Genomic DNA, 18,521 nt, shown 5'->3' on the forward strand with positions numbered 1-18,521 from the left:
TTTGAATTTATTATTCAATCATAGAATAGCTAATACTATGGGAGATGGTGGTATTAACTATTCATTGGTTTCGAAGGATTTTGAAAAATAACCATTCTTATGGAATTGCTATTTTTTGAACTATTTTTAACTAAACAAAAAAACCAAAATTTCCTTGAGAATAAATGGGAAATGGCTCCCAACCAAACATGCTATTATGCTTAGAAAAAGACAAACCACACGTGTTTTTGGTACAAGAGTGGCTTTTGGTTACCCTGTAATGGGGACTTTCTTGCCCAACCCAGCTCCAGTCTTCACAGCTAAATGTTGACACGTCGAAAATGAATAAATAAATAAATTTATAAATCTTAAAAAAATAAATATTCATCAATTATAATATAAAATGAATATAGTTATTGATATAAAATATAAAATATTAAAATAATATGATCGACTCTGAGTATCAAGTATAAAAAAGGATGATGCTCGTATCCTATGACTCGTTACAAGTAATAAATTTTTTACCTGATTTGATTTCAAACTCGAATATAAGGTAATCAAACTTTATGTGATAAAGTCAAGTAATCTTGATGTTTAAAAATTTATTATATTTAAAGTTCAAATGTGAGTGTGATATGTGTAAAGATGATGTGTATATATGGAAGATCTAAGAACCCTTTAGTTTAGATTTTTAAGATATGGTGTCCAACATACGTCTATCACATACATAAAATGAAGCCTCAAAATAGCTTCATCCTCTAACCACGTGAAGAGTATAGAAAAAAAGTAAGAAAAAAATTATATAAAAAAACAAAATAAGTATAAAGAGGCCAATATGCAGTCTAGTTGGTATTAGAAACAAATGTTCGACTTGGGGTCAACAAATATGTTAGTATATTTTTAAGTGTTGGGCAATTTTAAAAGGGAAATGTGAATCTCGTATTAATTGTGTATAAGAATAAAATTAAGTATTTAAATATCATGTTATTTTTTTATTATGAGATATTTTTTATAAGATAAAATCGTGATAGTTAATGTGTTAGGTGGATGATGTGGACAGTAAATGAAAAAAATGCAAAAGTTGAATTGTGGGACAATTTATATAAAAGTTGATCTATTTTTTTGGATAAAATATATTGAGATTCTCAACCTTTGATCATAAATGCACTCGAATTTATAAAATTTCAAAATGAATGATTCGTTTAAAAAAAATATTTTTATTGAACACATAAACTCCGTTAATCAATCATCAATATTTTTATTAGTTTAATGACATGATAATTTTTTTAAAATAATTTCATCTTTCATTAATTTTAAAAATTATTACTATTTAAACTATATTTCTTATTTTTTATTTTCTTCTTTCTTTTGAAAAAAGCTCTCTAATTCTTAATCTTGATCAAGAGAGCACCAAATTTGACGCTTCCTAATCAAGGGAGCACAATATGGTCAGATTTGGCACTTCGTGACCAAACTGAGGTAACCGTCTGACAAGAAATATAATAAAGAGATTTAAAAAAAAATTAGAGGAAGAAAATATAATGTTTTAAACATTTCACGGTTATCACGTTTGAGATGAATTATTATTATTATTATCTATATTAAAACTAATGACCTTACCGAAAATTATAGTTAAAATTTAAAAATATTAGTATATTTTATTATTATTGTTTTAATTTTTCTTATTATTGAACTATATATCTTCATGCCTACTCAAATAGGGTTACTGCCCCTGTTTAGTAGCTTACTTCAATAATCTTGACAGTGAAGCAATGAAGCAAGGCGTGAACAGGCACAAAATCCCCTTTTTGCGTTTCTTATGGACCGAGTCAATTACTTTTTTGGTCCTGTGTCCTAGGTCAGACCTTTAATACCTAAAAGGGCAACCTGGTTACGTAAAACTGCCGGCCATGCCAAACACCAAAGGAGCTTATTTATTGGTCGACTTCCCTTGTCCCTTGGGTTGCGTATTTGACCCTGTCAGCTAATGTTATTTACATCAACCGCCACGCCATTAATTACAACTACTGGTTGTAATCATTTCCCTACTTTGATATTTCAAAGTGTCAGACTATTTCCATCAATTTTTTTTATGTTAAAAATGATATTGGTAAAAAAGAAAAATAATATAAGGTTTTAGCAATTTTCTAAATTATTTTTAAAATTTAAAATAAAGTATTATTTTATTATATTTAATTAAATTATTATATTTTTACTTTATATTAAATAAATATTTATAATAAAAATTAGTTAATTGTTATTAAGTGAATCATTATTTATCATTTTATATTTACATAATTATATCATCATTCTCAAAGTGAAATATTAATTAATAAGTGAATAGTTAATTACAAATTTTTATTTGATTGAAAATAAAATATAAAAATTTAATTAGTCTTATAAAAAATAAAATTTTATTTAAAAATTTTTAAAATATTATGTGAAAAAAATCATATGCTAACGTATGGAATCGTAAAGAACATTACTACTACTCGATTTTTCACACTTCTTTTTAAATAAAAAAATTGAAAATTTTAAAATAATTTACATACCTTTTTAATTATTACAAAAAATAAAATCTTACTCCTTTTTAAGTTTATTATGTACTGACATACCAAATCCCAAAAGATATCACTACTGCCAGGTCAATAAGTAAATAGTTAAGAGAAAGAGGGGCAGTTGGGGAATTTAAAGCCTCAACTCGCTTGCCTTCGAAATTTGACCTATACGACGGCGCATTGACAGTTCGGGTTTGTTCTCTTCCTCATGCACTGCTTGCGCCTTCTTGTCTTCCTCTACCTCTCTTAACTCTCTCTTTCCCTCCTTTTTTGCTTGAGCCCTCAAAGTCTGAAACTGGACAACCCTTTTTTTTCCTTTTTTTTTTTAATTTTAAGTTAATCTGCATACAATGTTGAATCGGTCGATGCCGGTTGCTTCAAGAACGAGAAGTAGGGAGGATGCCAAGTTGTATAGGGAGTACAAGAAGAGGAAGGAGGAGAAGAATATGGCTACGGGTGAGGGTTCCAGCCGCAGTGTTAGGGGGAGTATATCTGTGGCTTCTCAAAAGGAAACCGATGAAGAGCAGATTTTGATAGAAGATTCTGACAGTGAAGTGGTAGAGTACCGCCAACAAGGTCAACAAGACGAAGAGGCTGATCTTGTTCATCTTGAGAGTAGTAGTGATGACGATGACGATGACGATGACGTTATTGTTTCAGTGGACGGTTCTGATGGGCTTGCTAGTGGTGAGGATAATGACGATTCGGATGACTTGGATTATGGGGGGGAGGACCAGTCAGACGACGAAACTGTGGGTATTGAGACAGCCAGCCGTGTGAAACGAAGGCGTGGAGAGGTTGAGTTCGTCTCTGAGAAGAATGGAGTGGAAAGTTGTCAAATTTATAACAGTCAGGGGACTCCTGTGGGACGGAAGAGAATCAAACCTGTTTTGGTTGATTCAGATGATTCTGGAGTTAATGAAGATGTAACCAGAACCAAGTCTAGCTGTAGAAAGGGAAGGGCCAGCTCCTCCAAAAGAGTTGACCTTCTTAAGATTCTTACGGATTCTATTTTGGGAGAAGAAGACTCAGGTTCTACATTGGAGGAGCCATTCCAACAGGAAACCAGTTCCGACACTTTGCCTCTAAAGTTCACTTTTGGAGTTGAGGAGACGATTCCTCCTGAGAAAACAGAATCTGAGGAAGAAATGGATGCACTTTGGGCTGAGTTCCAGTTTTGTCTTGCGTCTTCTGAGATTGGTTCTACTGATGCTCCCATAGTATGTTGTTGGCATTCAAAACAAGCAGACATATATTTCTATATAATTTGATTTTATTGCTTTTTATGTGTATGATACGTATATATGGGTGTAACTTCAGATTGGAATGTTTTAAGTATCATGGTGAATTTCTTGCATTATGTTTTTAACATTGTTGCATTTGCATTTCATTAATGTTGCTTTATTAGTATGGCAATTTTTGCTGTGCTTCTAAGCCTAGGCGCCAAGGGTGCAGTGAAATCAAGGTAAATCATGCTTGACCCCCTCCGGGTGAGATGCCATTAATCAGGTGCTCACCTTTTGGGCCCAGGCACGTTCACAAAAATCATGTTTGACTCTAAGTGTCCCTTTGGTTCTTTTAGTTTTAGTTTCTTTTGTCAGCTATTCTTTTAATAATAAAAAGGGACAATTTCAACTCTGTTTACAAGAATAAAAGAGTAAGTAACATATTTGCACAACTTTTATTGAAGATGGAAGTGAAGAAACTTGGACCTTTGTTTATTATATTAGTTATGATAATGCTTGATCTTTGGAACGTATTAGGCAATATACTGGAGTAAACTCTTGAATCTTTATTAACAAAATCCTTATGTTTTAAGCTTCTTAGATAGAATACATAAGGATTTTCTTTGTTACCTATGTACTCCTTTAATTATCTTTTAGAAATAAGATGCAAAACTTCTTGGTTATTTCTAAGATCTTCTAGGCACAGTTAATGTTGTCAGTAGAAAAATAACTATATGTTTATATATCTGCACAAAAAAGCATGCTCGACTTTAAGTCTCCCTTTGGTTCTTTTAGTTCTTAATTTCTTTTGTTAGCTATTCTTTTAATAATAAAAAAGGACAATTTCAGCTCTGTTTACAAGAATAATATATTTGTGCAACTTTTATTGAAGATGGAAGAGAAGAAACTTGGACCGTTGTTTATGATGTTAGTTATGATAATGTTTGATCTTTGGAACATATTAGGCCATATAGTGGAGTAAACTCTTGAATGTTTATTAACAAAATCCTTATATTTTAAGCTTCATAGATATAATACATAAGGATTTTTTTTGTCTTGTATGTACTCCATTAATTCACTTTTAGAAATAAGATGCAAAACATCTTTGTTATTAATAAGATCTTCTAGGCACAATTAATGTTGTCAGTAGAAAAATATATATATGTTTGTACATCTAGACAAAAAAGCATGCTTGACTTTAAGTCTCCCTTTGGTTCTTTTAGTTTTTAATTTCTTTTGTTAACTATTCTTTTAATAATAAAAAGGGACAATTTCAGCTCTGTTTACAAGAATTAAAAAAAGTAAATAATATATTGGCACTAAACTTTTATTGAAGATGAAAGTGAAGAAACTTGGACTTTTGTTTATGATATTAGTTATGATAATGTTTGATCTTTGGAACATATTAGGCGATATAGTGGAGTAAACTCTTGTATGTTTATTAACAAAATCCTTATAGTTTTAAGCTTCTTTGATTTAATGCATAAGGATTTTTTTTTGTCTTGTATGTACTCCAATAATTATCTCTCAGAAATAAGTTCTTCGCTTCGGCAAGGGCTTTTTTCTTTGTACCTTGTGCTTCAGGCGATATAATGGCCTAGCACTGTGCATCTGTCGTCTCTAAGAACATTGGTTTCTAATTTTCAATTACTGAAATCTTGCAAGGGCAGTGAGTTTTCTTTAAAGTCACTGTCTATGTGCTTTCTGTAAGATGTGGGCCCCCTTTTTTTATTATCCAAAAAAAGAAAAAAAAGAGGATGTGAGCCTTTTTCTAGGAATTGAACCTAAGGGATTCAAACTTTCTTCTTATTTAAAATTTAGAGTATGAATCCTTCTGTGTTGCTTTGAAGCATACAGGTTAGAAACTCATAACGCAATGTGCATATACTTATTCTTTGGTGGTTTATATCTTATGGTGTTTTCCACTCTTAAAGCTGTTCAATGCTTTAGTTTTTTATATGCGTACCAAATGGCACCATCTTATATGTGTACCTAAGAGGATGTGAGCTTTTTTCTAGGACTTGAACCTAAGGGATTTAAGCTTTCTTTTTATTTAAAAATTTGGACTGAGAACCACTCTGTGTTGCTTTGAAGCAGACAGGTTAGAAACATATAATACAATGTGCGTATAGTTGTTGTTTGGTGGTTTATATCTTATGGTGCCTTCCACTCTTATAAATGTTCAACGCTTTAGTTTCTTATATGTGTACCTAATAGCACCATCAAAGTATCAGAGAAATGTTGTGTCAGGCTGTCAGCTTGCCAGCCCATATAATTTCCAAGAAAGTCATGAGATTCTTGGTAGAAGTCTAATATAATTCATTCCAAAATAGAAAGCCTAATGATCTGCTAATACAATATTTGCATCTTTATGGGTTTCTAACCCTAGTTTTTATTTAATTATTCTTTCATGTTGAAGTTCACAAAATCTAGTCCTTATTTGATGCTTTGTATATGTGAAGCTCTTTGTATGCACAAATGCAACACATATACAAAAAGCACAACTCCATTGTTTCCTTCTTGCATGGATGTGTGTTTCCATGAATTTATACACACACACACACAAACAATGGACACACAGTCAGAAATACATCTTCCTAGAAATGCTATAAACTAAAATAAAGGCCTTCGCTTTTGAGGTTGTAGATCTTGATTTGTTTAGAAAGGAATATCTGTCATTTCTAAGATCTTCTAGGTGCAGTTAATCTTGTTAGTAGAAAAATAGCTATATGTTTATGCATCTGCACTCCTTGAAGATTAAATTTGCAGTGAATGCTTTTGAAGCCGTACGAAAAGTTTAGTAGAGATGGTGACCTGTGTGCTATACTGTTACTGGTTGGATTCTGCTTTACCGGATCAGAGTTTGTTTGCCCTTACATTACTACTTTCAATGTCATATAGGCTGATAATTTGAGATATTAAATATGCAGAAGAGGGAGGGAGAAGTGAAAGCATGCATCTAAGTTATTTTTCCTGTGAAACTTTATCTCAACTTGTCTGCATTCTACTTTTGTATATTTGAACTGAAACTTATATTGTTCATATTGGTGAACAGGTGGGAAAAGAAGATGCTGATGTTTCTGAGGTTAAACATGACACAGCAACCCTCTGTCGTCAAGGGCATCATCATATTATCCTTGATGAAGAAATTGGATTGAAATGCAAATTTTGCTCTTTTGTACAACTGGAGATCAAATATATTGTACCACCTTTTGTAAGTTGTGTACGATCCTCTATTCTTAATATTTATAATAATCTATGTTGAAATTTGTTGAAATTAATTTTTATTGCTGGATATACAAAGTATTTTTGGCTCGCTTTCCCCTTACTTTTGTATTGCTTATTCAAAGTTGAAACACAAATCTGCCAGAAGCTGGGTTGTTTAATTGGCATTTTTGTTTTTGAAATATATTAGGTAATGTTTGTGCTACGAATAGCTGGAATTTTAAGCCCACTTCATAAAACTTGATGGATATAGATTTCTACAATTTCAATGAAAACTATGATGGTAGACAAGCTAAATGGCTCAAAACTATTGATATGGATATTTGCAAGTCAGACGTAATATGTTTTTTGTTGGCAACACTTGAGTAAATAGCTCTTACTAACATCAGATATTTGATTCTTCATAATTTGGTTACGCTTATTGCAGATGACAGATCCGTATGGAAAATTTGAGAGGCGAGACTTTGGCATGGTGGACGCTGCTATATTTGATGGCCTTCAATATCACGACTCTGACTGTGATATGCCTGGTTGTGATCCCTGGGCAGATATCCAAGGCACAGTGTGGGAAATCATTCCGAAAGTAAAAGGTCAACTGTACCCGCATCAGCGTGAAGGTTTTGAATTTATTTGGAATAATATAGCAGGAGGAATATATCGAGATAAGTCAAAAAACTCATCCAATGGTGGTGGTGGATGCATTATATCTCATGCTCCTGGGACAGGGAAAACTCTCCTAACCATAGTCTTTCTATACACATATTTAAAAGAATATCCAGGTTGCAGGCCAGTGATTGTTGCTCCTCGAAGTATGCTACTCACGTGGGCAGCAGAGTTTAGGAAGTGGAAGGTTGATATTCCCTTTCACAATCTGAACAGTCTGGATTTTACTGGCAAGGAAAAAGCAAAGGGTATTGGTCTTTATGAAAAATTTAAACAGAATGTCCCAGATGGACCTCTTGCCCGTCGTTTGGTGAAATTGCTTTCCTGGAAATCTGATGGAGGCATTTTGGGGGTCAGTTATCGACTCTTTGAGCAACTTGCTGGGACAGAGAATAAGGGGAAAAGAAAATGTACAGCTATAGATAAGCATGTCAGTAGAATCCTTCTTGAGCTTCCTGGTCTCTTTGTTCTTGATGAAGGCCACACACCTAGGAATGAAGGAACTCTTATGTGGAAGGCTTTGTCAATGATTAAAACAGAACGCCGGATCATTCTCTCTGGAACTCCTTTCCAGAATAACTTTGATGAGCTCTTCAACACACTCTGCTTAGTGAGACCGAAATTTGCAGAAGGAATCCAGTCAAGAAACCAAGAAAGGGTTGGTAAAAATTGCCGTTTCAAAAGAAATGAAGCAAAAGAGAAATGGGCCTCTTTGACTGGTTCCATTGGCAAAGTTGCTGATAGAGATGAAGCTGGGAAACTGAAAGAGCTTAGAGCTGTAATTAAACCATTTGTGCATGTGCATAAAGGTACAATCTTACAAACTACCCTTCCTGGTTTGAGGCATTCTGTGGTTGTTTTACAGCCATCTGACCTTCAGAAGAAAATTCTTGAGCGTCTTAAGGAAACAAAGAATGCTCTTTTCTTAGATTATTATGTGTCCTTGATCTCCATCCATCCCTCTTTGTTGCAGCAGTTATCAGATCAGAAGGATGTTATGGAAAGTGTTAGCTCCATTGCTCGCATGGATGAGTTAGAAAGAATAAGACTGAAGCCGGATAAAGGAGTTAAAACAAAATTCCTTAAGGAACTGCTTAAGTTTAGTGAAGCTCTGGATGAGAAGGTCATCGTTTTCAGTCAATATCTTGAACCACTAAACTTAATAATGGATCAGCTTAAGGATTTTTTTAAATGGAAGGAAGGGGAGGAGATACTGTACATGCATGGAAAATGTGATATAAAGCAGCGTCAATCCTCAATCAATGTTTTTAATGATCCAACGAGCAAAGCAAGGGTATTGCTTGCTTCGACAAAGGCTTGTTCTGAAGGTATAAATCTTGTTGGAGGATCAAGGGTGGTTTTGCTTGATGTAACATGGAACCCATCTGTGGAAAGACAAGGTATATCCCGTGCATATAGGCTGGGGCAGAAAAAGATTGTCTACACTTACCACCTTATCTCATCTGGGACAATGGAAGGATTGAAATGCTATCGACAAGCTGGGAAGGATCGGCTATCTGAGCTGGTGTTCTCTTCTTCTGAGAAGGGTGATGATCAGCAGAAGAAAGTCTATGATGTTTTAGAGGATAAAATTTTGGAAGAGATGTTTCAGCATGAGAAACTCAAGTCTATGTTTGAAAAGATAATAAACCAGCCCAAAGATCTTGACTTAGTTGTAAATTTTGGGGATTTGTAACAATGATGTATACCTGTAGATATTTCATTATAGAAGGCACTGAAAGAGTCCTAACTTGAGGAGCTGATATTGTTTGCTTTTTGTTTATATAGTGTACTGGGGTTTTAAAGCTGCATGGAGTCTTTGACTAAATGTGTATGCTGATCAGAATTAAATGATGATGAACCAATGCAGAATTGGAATCCTTACTGGTGTGCACAAATAGTAGTTGGTCTGGGTTTTTAATCTTTAAGATTTCCTGTACTTCATATATCTTAAGCACATCTTGTATGCTACTGCTTTGTTTTTCCTTTTTCTGCTCAACTAATCATCTATGATCATCTAGTGTGCTTTACATCTTGAGAACTTATATTTTCTCTTGACAACAAATGAGGAACATAACCAATATAGGAAACAAGGAATGCCAGACCATATCTGCATTATTTATTTCAATATTTAGTTTTGCTACTCTGTTCACCTCAATTGAGTGTGTGCCGTAATGCCTTTTAGGTGGTAAGCATGATACATGGACTGAAATTAGTATTTTAACTTTTTGAGACATGTTTGTGTTTCCTAAGGGATTAGTTCACTATCAACTCAACTGTGATGAGAAAGACTTTGCTATTGCAATATCTGCCTCCTACTGTGTTGGCAACAGGCATTGATGATGAGAGCTTGGCAAAGTCTTTAAAAACTGATGTTTCCAGAATTTAAAAACTCAAGGCAGGGCTTGCTTGCACCCAAGGCCTGAGATAAGGGATCTTGAACTATTAACATTCCAAATTTTCTGGATTTTTAATGTGTTGGCCTTATTCTGTTTGCGAAAGGGGAATTCATCAGTTTGTTTTGTTCTGTTAAAGTGCCTTAGTTATTTCAATAAATTTATCAGTGGCAATGTGTGGGGTATGACATCTGGTTGCTGCTGATGGAATTTAAGGACGAATGTCCTCTTGCGTTTTGTCTCGTTATTGTGATTCTGTTTCTGTTTTGTGATCGGCTTTATGTTTTACGGGGTGCAGTTATGTTTCTTGGCCAAGTCCCTTGAGGGCTTATTGTGGTCATTTTGTTTGAGGTGATATGTAAGCAGTGTTAAAACTGCATGACTTCTTGCACCTGGGTTTATGACCAGCACATTCAAATTATTGACCAAGCAAAAAGGGAAAAGATGTAGCAAGATATGATTGTGTTCCTTTTGCATTGAGGATGAATTTGTTATGAATTCTCAGGTTTTCTCTTTCCTTGAATTCTAAGCTTCCAGGCAGTGCAGAAACTGCCATGGATGAAGATTATAGAGCTAGAATCTTTCGGACTTGAAACCTACCCTGCTCTGTGTTTTGAGCCCACATAAGAAGAACCTTCATTGTGTTTCATGTTCAAAGAAAAAGTTCAAATTCATCTGTTTGATTCCTAGCAAGCTGCATTACAAAAGATTTCCCTAACGGTAACTTAACGATAAGATTTATTAAATTCGTAATTTATTTTTTTTGAAATAATTTTTTATTTCTCAAATTAATCGACCCGACTTGAATTGTGTTTAAAACTTAAGACCTGCATGACATTTATTTAAATGGAATTGATTCATTTTTTAAAAAATTTATTTTCAAATTATTAATATGTGAAGATTTAAATTAATATATTAAATAAACATTTTTTAAGTGCCATTCGGGTCACACTGAAGTCGGATCTCCAACGGTTTCAAACCGATCCAATTATAATGACGGTGACGTCATCAAATCATTTTTTTTTTGTATTTATATATTTTTAATTTTAATTCCCTTATCTGTGTACGAAAACAGTTGACACTTGTCCTCTTCTGCTCCTTCTAATTTCTCTCTCTGTGAAGAAAAGGATATTATCTCTCATTACCCCAGTTCTCACCCCCAGCTTACTTTTTGACGTGTCAAAATTCCATTGGACCATCAACATGGAAAGGCATACGGCCCCCTAGATACAGCTAATCCAAATATGCCACGTAGTCGCTCACAACTTCCTTTATCTCCCTCTATGCTACTCCCTAACCATTGCTGGGCGTTTGTACTTTGAAGGCCCAACCATTTCATTCGTTCTTTCGTTCTTCCCTTCTCTCTAAATTGCGAAATTTCGGATTGAATTGGGGATTGGGGTTTGTGGGGTGTCTATTTTTAGATCAATTCTTTGATTTGGTCGCCCAAAAAAGGAAAAAAAAAGAATCAAAATCCAGCCATGGAAGGTGAGTTACTGGACTGGGAGGTGCTCCAAAACTCGGACTCGGACTCAAACTCCATCGTGGTTAACTCGCCGGAGTTGAGGAATCTTGAGGAGATCGAAGGTGACACGGATGGGATGATAAGGTCTGATTACTTCTCTCTTGATAATCAGAGTATGTATGCCAAGGTGGGCGATGCGACTGAAGAAGGCTCTGTTGAGTCAGATAATCCGAGTTGGATTGATCCCGGGTCAGAGACTCGGTATGAGAGGAAGAATTTGGGCGAGTTTTGGTCCGATTCAGGTAGTGATCGGTCCGATGATCGTAAATTTAATGATTCCGATGTGAAGAACGAGTTGGGTTTTGTTGAGAATGAGAAACCCCCTGTAGATTTTGAAGGTATTGGAGAAATGGAAGCTAAGAGTGAGAATTCAGGTAAACTTAAGCCTGATGATAGTAAATTTAGTGATTTGGATGGGAAAAAGGGATTGGGCTTTGGAGAAATTCAAGTTCAAGATAAGGATTTGGGCAAATTCTGGTCTGATTCTGGTGGAGATGGTATTTCAATGAAGTTTGAGGATGATGAGAAGGAGGGCGACATTGGTTTTGGTGACTTCATGAAAAAGGGAGCTGAGGTCGAGAATTCAGGAGAGCTTGATGATGGGAATGGCTCCACTGTGGAGTTGGAAGGAGGAGAAGGTAATCAAATTGACACTGAAGGTGCTACGATTGATGAAATGAAGTTATGTGTGAAATCAGTTGATGAGGGAGACAAGAAGAGGGTTGTATGGTGGAAAGTTCCTTTTGAGCTCTTGAGATACTGTGTTTTCAAGGTCAGCCCTGTTTGGTCCTTCTCTGTAGCGGCGGCTGTGATGGGTTTTGCTATATTGGGACACAGACTGTATAAGATGAAGCGGAAGAGCCGGAACTTGCCGCTGAAGGTTACCATGGATGATAAGGTCAGTTGCTGCATTTTTTTTTCTATTATTGTTGTCAATATGATGAATTTCAGTCAATATTGGAAATTGAATTATGAATTATGTCTCATATTATATTATTCTCTAGTAGATCACATTAAGTTGCGCCACTGTATTATAATAAAGATCCTTTTTTTGCTCTAGGTTTCACATTGCAATTGTATTCATTCTCTGTTATCACAAGAATCTTTATGCTTTGTTTTATTTTTAATGCATTATCTCTTTTAGATTCTTGATGACTGGTTGAGATATTTTGTTTGATTGATTAGTCATAGTTTCTACTTGCATCTTCATTTAGTTTCTTGATTTGGAAGCGGTCAGTCGTTTATTTGAATGTTGGGTACTTTCCTGAGCGAACCTCATATGTTTGATTGATTATTACTTCCTTCCTAATCTAAACCCAAAAGTTCTTCTCTTCTTTTCACCTTTGGCTCTATTTGGTTCATGGAAAGCAACTTTCTGAAAGAAATGTTCTGTGGGGAATATGTTCGATAGAAATAGTACATTTTTCATTGTTGGGTGGTCAGAAATATGTCAATTTTCAGATGTTCCTCCCAACTCCCCCCTCCAAAGAAGAAGAAGAAGGAAAACACCCATCTCTTTTCTCTTTCCATTAATCTTTCTCCTTAGGTTCCCTCTCGCTTACAACACTGGACCACTCTGCTATGATGGACTGGCCAAGTGTGAGCTGCTTTATCTTTTCTTTCCTCCTTCACTGTTCCTTCCCTCTCCGATAGAGCCAAAAATTTTTTACTTTCACGCTCTACAAAGATAAGCCGAATGATAAACCTATATACAAAATGGAGAAACCAAATCAAGATTCAAAGCCTTTCACCTTTGAATTTTCCTTAAGACTATTAGCTGACAACCGTATCATGGCCAACACATTTATCATTGTGATAGTACACATAATTAAAATCTAAGTGTCTTGGATAATCAAGTATTTGTAGCAGATCAAGAAACTTGTGGTTCAATTAGGTGATTAGCAATTCATTACTTTGGTTGATAAGAGCTATTGTATGCAAATTTAGCCATTGGAAGGGTTTGGTCTCAATTAGTAACATGGTCACCAACACAAAAACATAATAGATAACCCAAGCTTCTATTTACAGCTTCTGTTTGGCATTGGTTTGTGGGTGAAATGGTGAAAAAAACTTCACTTATGTATTCAACATTTTCCACAAGGATCGCCAAAAATAACTCATAAACTTTACATCATTATCTGAAACAAAGGTTTTTGGCAAACCATGAAGTCAAACAACTTCTGTAAAGAAAAGCTTAGAAACATGTAAGGAATCAGATGTCTTGGAACAAGGAATAAAGTAAGCCATCTTAGAATAGGGATCTATCACCACAAAGATTGAATCATGAACAATCATGAACTCTTTAAATTTTAGGTAATCCAAGAACAAAATACATACTTAGATCCTGCAAGGTTCAATTGGTATTGGCAATGGCATTTATAAATCAGTATTCTATCTTCTACTGATATTTGACAAATTCGACATTGAGCAACAATCCTGCCAACATCCCGCTTTATGCTTGGCCAGTAAAACCTGTCCTCCACCATTGCAATGGTTTTATCTCTTGTAGAGATGTGTTAGGCAAACAAAGATGAGTTCTCTTGAAAATATAAATATCATTCAGGGAAAAATTAGGTTAACCTGTATTTTTTCCAACTGAAATGATCAGCATATAATATGCCAAAGTCCTTGCAAGATGGTTAATCACTCTTCAGCAACTGAAAGCCCACAACTTCAATAGCCATAGAAGTGAAAATTAGCATAACTCGACTAAGTGCATCAGCTGCATTATTTTCAGTTCCAGCCTTATGTTTAAGAACAAAGGAATATTTTTATAAGAATGCAACCCAATTTTCATGGCAATGATTCAACTTCTTTTAAGAGTTTATGTACTCAAGAGCCTCATGGTCAGAATACAAAACAAATTCCTTTGGAATCAAATAACAACGCCAGTGGCAAAGTGCTTGAATCAGAGCATGTTGTTTATCCAAGCCACCTTGTATGGTTGAGAGTGAGGTTGGGTTGAAAGTTTGAGGTGGTCTACTGTGGAGGCTAAAACAACATTCATGCAACTTCCACCATCAATGATGAGCTTTCTAGCTAAATCATGGCAATAGACGAAGGTTTGAAATATTGAAGTCCTTCGCCAATCTTTTTTTTACCTCTTTAGGAGCTCTAAGTATACATCGAACAACAAACAAGAGAGATATATCCACATAGCAATCATCTTCAAGATCATCAGCCACATAAGTTCCATTATCAAATGAATTTTCTTCCACAACATGTTCTTCAATTGTTTCTTCCTTCTCTTGATCTATTCCAATGTGTAAGTTATGTTTTCTTGGACATCGGTATAATTTTATGTCCAACTTCCCCACATTTAATCAAGTAATACTCCTACTACTCTTACTTGAATTATTCGAAACATCATAGGAAGAAGAAGGTTTTGACCTGTTGGACTGGTTATAGGACTGAAAAGGGGCTGATTTGTTGTTGTGTGTTGCATCAGAAAATCATTTTGTTGTCATTTCCCCAACTTGAGCTGAGACTTTCTTGGTAATTGGATAACTTAAGTACCTCTGTATCAAGTTCTGTTTGAAATGCATTGTTGACATTGTAGATAGGCTGTTGAAGCAATGGTCTCTTGATTTCATCTGCCAGACCTGCTTTTTGAGCTGCTGTTTGGTTAACATCTTCCTCAAATTCACTCCTAATCATTAGTTCATCAAAGTTTTGCATGTAGTCACCCACTGACATGCAGCATTGCTTCAAAGTAAGAGCTTTGTCATGCATCTTGTCAAGATGTTTAGGCAGCATATACTTTTCTTTTAGTTTAGCTTTCATCTCATCCTATGCGTTGAATTGGGTCCCATCTGGCAATGTTTCTTTCAACACAATGCACCATAACTTTGTCAACCCAACAAGCTTCATTTTTGCAAATCAAATTCTTAGAGTTTCCAACATGTCGTCCTAATTGAAATACTCCTCAATAGAGGAAAGCCATTTCACTAATACTGTAGGATCAACTTTGCCCTCGAAATTTGGAACTTCAATCTTAATTTTCTTGGTTATATCCCCACTTGTATCTTGTGCTTCTTGCCTTCTTCTTTCAATCACTTGTTGACCTAGGTCAACTCCATTTTTTTATTTATGAATAAATATTGTATTTTATTTAAACGTTGAAAATATAAAAATTGAAAAATATGAGAAGGCTTGTGAGCCACTTGAGTCAAGCATTACAAAGCTTGAACTTGATTTGCTAGTTAGCCAAGCAGCTGGAGCTCGAGCTTGGCTCAACTGTAAACAAGTCAATCTTGAGTACACACCAAGTCGAGCCTGAATAGCTCATGAGTAGCTTGATTCATTTACATTTGTACTCATTTGTGCATGTAATTATATGTGGAGTTGTGATTGTAAATTTCTGAAGTCCTATCATCTTCAAACATCATGGTGGTTGTATCTGTATATTGATATTCATCATAATAATCGAACTATTCACATTTGCTTCCGTGCCTTTTCTTTTTCTTTTTGGGTCATGGAGGTTTTTGGTTGGATGTATTGGAGTATGAGGTTTGAGGAAAACCTGTTTGTTCTTTGTTTTTGAGATATTTTGTTCATCCAGATTAGAAACAGGTTTACCCTTTTTATGGTTAAATCTTAGCCCCGTTTGTTTTTTGAGCAATAAGTTTTCCCTCTGTATATGGGTTCTTACATACATGGCTGCTAGGGTGGTTGTTCTGCTTGCTCTTTGCTTGTGCCCTTTTATTTGTGCACAATTCCTTTTTCATTTAGTTGTTGCATTTGAGATGCAGTGAATATAGTGATTATTGTGATTTTAACAAAATAATACTATATGCTCCCGTGTTGGAATATATATAAATTAAAAAAAAAATTGGTAGGGTACAATTTAACAAAATTGTTCTTTTGTTGACTTATATTTGCAGAAGGTGTCTCAGTTCATGACTCGTGCTGCTCGTCTCAACGAAGCGTTCTCAGTTGTTAGACGTGTCCCCATTATACGGCCTTCACTATCTACTGCTGGGGTGAATCCATGGCCTGTGATGAGTTTGAGATAAAAGGTAATACTGTGAAAAAAAAAACAACAAAGACCAAGGAAATTGGTGTTCACAAGGTAAGCTATAATATTATGTTTGCTTTCGCTGTGTTGTTGTAAGGATGATTGTTTACAGTTTACACTTTTCTTTATGTATGGGTTCTGATGTCTATTCAGTATGTAAATTTCAGACTGTAATTTGTTTCAGTACCCTTTATATATTAAGACCTTAAGCCAATATCATAAATGCAAAATCTTGCTATATGCAGTTCACAAGCTTGGTTTAGTTGGATAGTCCACTCCCTGCCCCCTCTCCCTTTTTATCACTTTCTCTTTTGCAGTGATGATGCCTATGTGCCTACGACCTGCAATGGTCTGAAAGAAAGAACGTATAAAGTCAATGCTTTGCAGCTTTGAAAGAAAGAACATATGACTTGAACCGAACCCACTCGAAATGGGATAAATTTTAATTCGAAGGAAACTGAAAGTAAGTGATTTGATGTTTGATTCAGTTCGATTTACAGTAATTGGAAATTCAAAATGATTCGATATTTGTGGTGATTTGAGTTTAAATTGATCTAATATAAAATGATTTGCGAGATCATATGACGTGAATTGAGCTGAAATTAAAATTATGTGAATTTTAAATGATCTAAACATGTTCATATATTGAAAACTTTGTATGAATAAAGTTACATATTTAATACTTATTTTCAAGTAGAAAAATCTCCAAAAAGAAAAATATATTTTTAAAAATAACTCAAAGAAACATTTAAAGAGATTAAAAAATTAAAAGCTTTACTAATATAAATTTTAAATAAAAATTTGTAATAATTACCAAATTGTTGTAAAGATATTATATATATATACATATATATTATTATACATATTATTGGACTGAGATTGAATTACATGTTTATATATTCATATCGTCTTAAATTCTTGAAAAGATATTTCATCTAAAATCAATTAGCAACGTGTTAATTAGAATATTTTGAATTATTATTAAAATTTAAATATGAATTATTGTGGATGAAAAAGGGAAACAAGAAACACGTGCATGCTTGGATTTGTTGAGAAAAAGAAAAAAATCTATGTATGGGAGAAAAGTCAGAGGGCATGGGGAATCCAAAATTCATGGGAAAGTCCAAGGAGTCCTTTTCTCCGTGGCAAGTAAAAGCAAGGTTTTAAGTTTCACTAGAGCATGCTCATGGGATGCACTTCGTGTAATATGAACAGAATAATATTTATTAAAATATATTTATATTTCAATAATCATATGATATTCATTAAATAATATAAGTATTTATAAAGCTATTTATCTAATTGACTTAAAAGATATATTGTTAGTGTTTTATTATAATTAGTCACAAAGAACTCTCATTCCTCAATAAAGATACTCGACCATTGAGCCAAAACTTACAATTCTATATATGACATTATTGGATGCCTTTGTTTGTTTTTTTGGATAAAAAAAAATCTACTGAATCCATGGGTACTACACATTTTTTGCTAATATATTCAACAGAATCTAAGTTTAGTTTCTCATCACACGTAAAAACAAATTATTTGTATAATTGGTCAAAAAAGAATATATATAAAGAAACTAACATGAAATAGTATATTGTAATTGTACTTAAACACCGTAGACAGAATTTGTATCAAAGAATAAGAAAGGTGATATAGTATAACATACCATAAGCATATAATGTGCACATAAAATATATATATAAATAAGTATGAAATGTATACGGATAAAAGTTGGAAAATATTTATTTATTATATATTATTAATAGCCCACTCAAAATAAATTTTTTATGTTAATAATTAATTAAAAATAAAAATCAAACAACCTCACAAACCTACTTAACTCTACCCTAATTTAAATTTCTCTACACCTCTTTCTCTTTTTATTTTTTTCTTCTCTTTTGTTCTTTTTTTTTTTTTCTCTTTTCT

The 18,521-nt window shown here is 34.1% G+C and overlaps 3 protein-coding genes across 3 annotated transcripts in view; all 3 read left to right on the plus strand.

Annotated features, from left to right (window-relative positions):
* LOC18592904 (SNF2 domain-containing protein CLASSY 3) lies at positions 2,850 to 9,580 on the plus strand. Its single transcript, XM_018125452.1, has 3 exons — positions 2,850 to 3,757; positions 6,819 to 6,977; positions 7,416 to 9,580. Exons 1-3 carry the CDS (start codon positions 2,888 to 2,890, stop codon positions 9,345 to 9,347), a joined length of 2,961 nt encoding a protein of 986 aa, XP_017980941.1. The 5' UTR covers positions 2,850 to 2,887; the 3' UTR covers positions 9,348 to 9,580.
* LOC18592905 lies at positions 11,341 to 16,851 on the plus strand. The gene is made up of 2 exons (XM_007019843.2): positions 11,341 to 12,470; positions 16,456 to 16,851. Exons 1-2 carry the CDS (start codon positions 11,529 to 11,531, stop codon positions 16,585 to 16,587), a joined length of 1,074 nt encoding a protein of 357 aa, XP_007019905.2. The 5' UTR covers positions 11,341 to 11,528; the 3' UTR covers positions 16,588 to 16,851.
* The window catches only part of LOC18592907 (O-acyltransferase WSD1), a 4,200-nt gene continuing 3,363 nt past the window's right edge, over positions 17,685 to 18,521 (plus strand). Inside the window, exon 1 of the mRNA XM_018125528.1 lies at positions 17,685 to 17,738. Coding sequence (XP_017981017.1) covers positions 17,685 to 17,738 — 54 coding nt within the window. The remainder of the gene's footprint in view (positions 17,739 to 18,521) is intronic.

This window comes from Theobroma cacao, chromosome 8, assembly GCF_000208745.1.
Source record: "Theobroma cacao cultivar B97-61/B2 chromosome 8, Criollo_cocoa_genome_V2, whole genome shotgun sequence".
NCBI lineage: Eukaryota > Viridiplantae > Streptophyta > Magnoliopsida > Malvales > Malvaceae > Theobroma > Theobroma cacao.

What these genes read in the sequence shown, in the direction of transcription:
- LOC18592904 (XM_018125452.1), top strand. Translation starts at nt 2,888, where the DNA reads ATGTTGAATCGGTCGATGCCGGTTGCTTCAAGAACGAGAAGTAGGGAG. An exon ending in GTTCTACTGATGCTCCCATA is followed by an intron (nt 3,758 to 6,818) that starts GTATGTTGTTGG and finishes ATTGGTGAACAG; the next exon opens with GTGGGAAAAGAAGATGCTGA. An exon ending in AATATATTGTACCACCTTTT is followed by an intron (nt 6,978 to 7,415) that starts GTAAGTTGTGTA and finishes CGCTTATTGCAG; the next exon opens with ATGACAGATCCGTATGGAAA.
- LOC18592905 (XM_007019843.2), top strand. Translation starts at nt 11,529, where the DNA reads ATGGAAGGTGAGTTACTGGACTGGGAGGTGCTCCAAAACTCGGACTCG. An exon ending in AGGTTACCATGGATGATAAG is followed by an intron (nt 12,471 to 16,455) that starts GTCAGTTGCTGC and finishes TTATATTTGCAG; the next exon opens with AAGGTGTCTCAGTTCATGAC.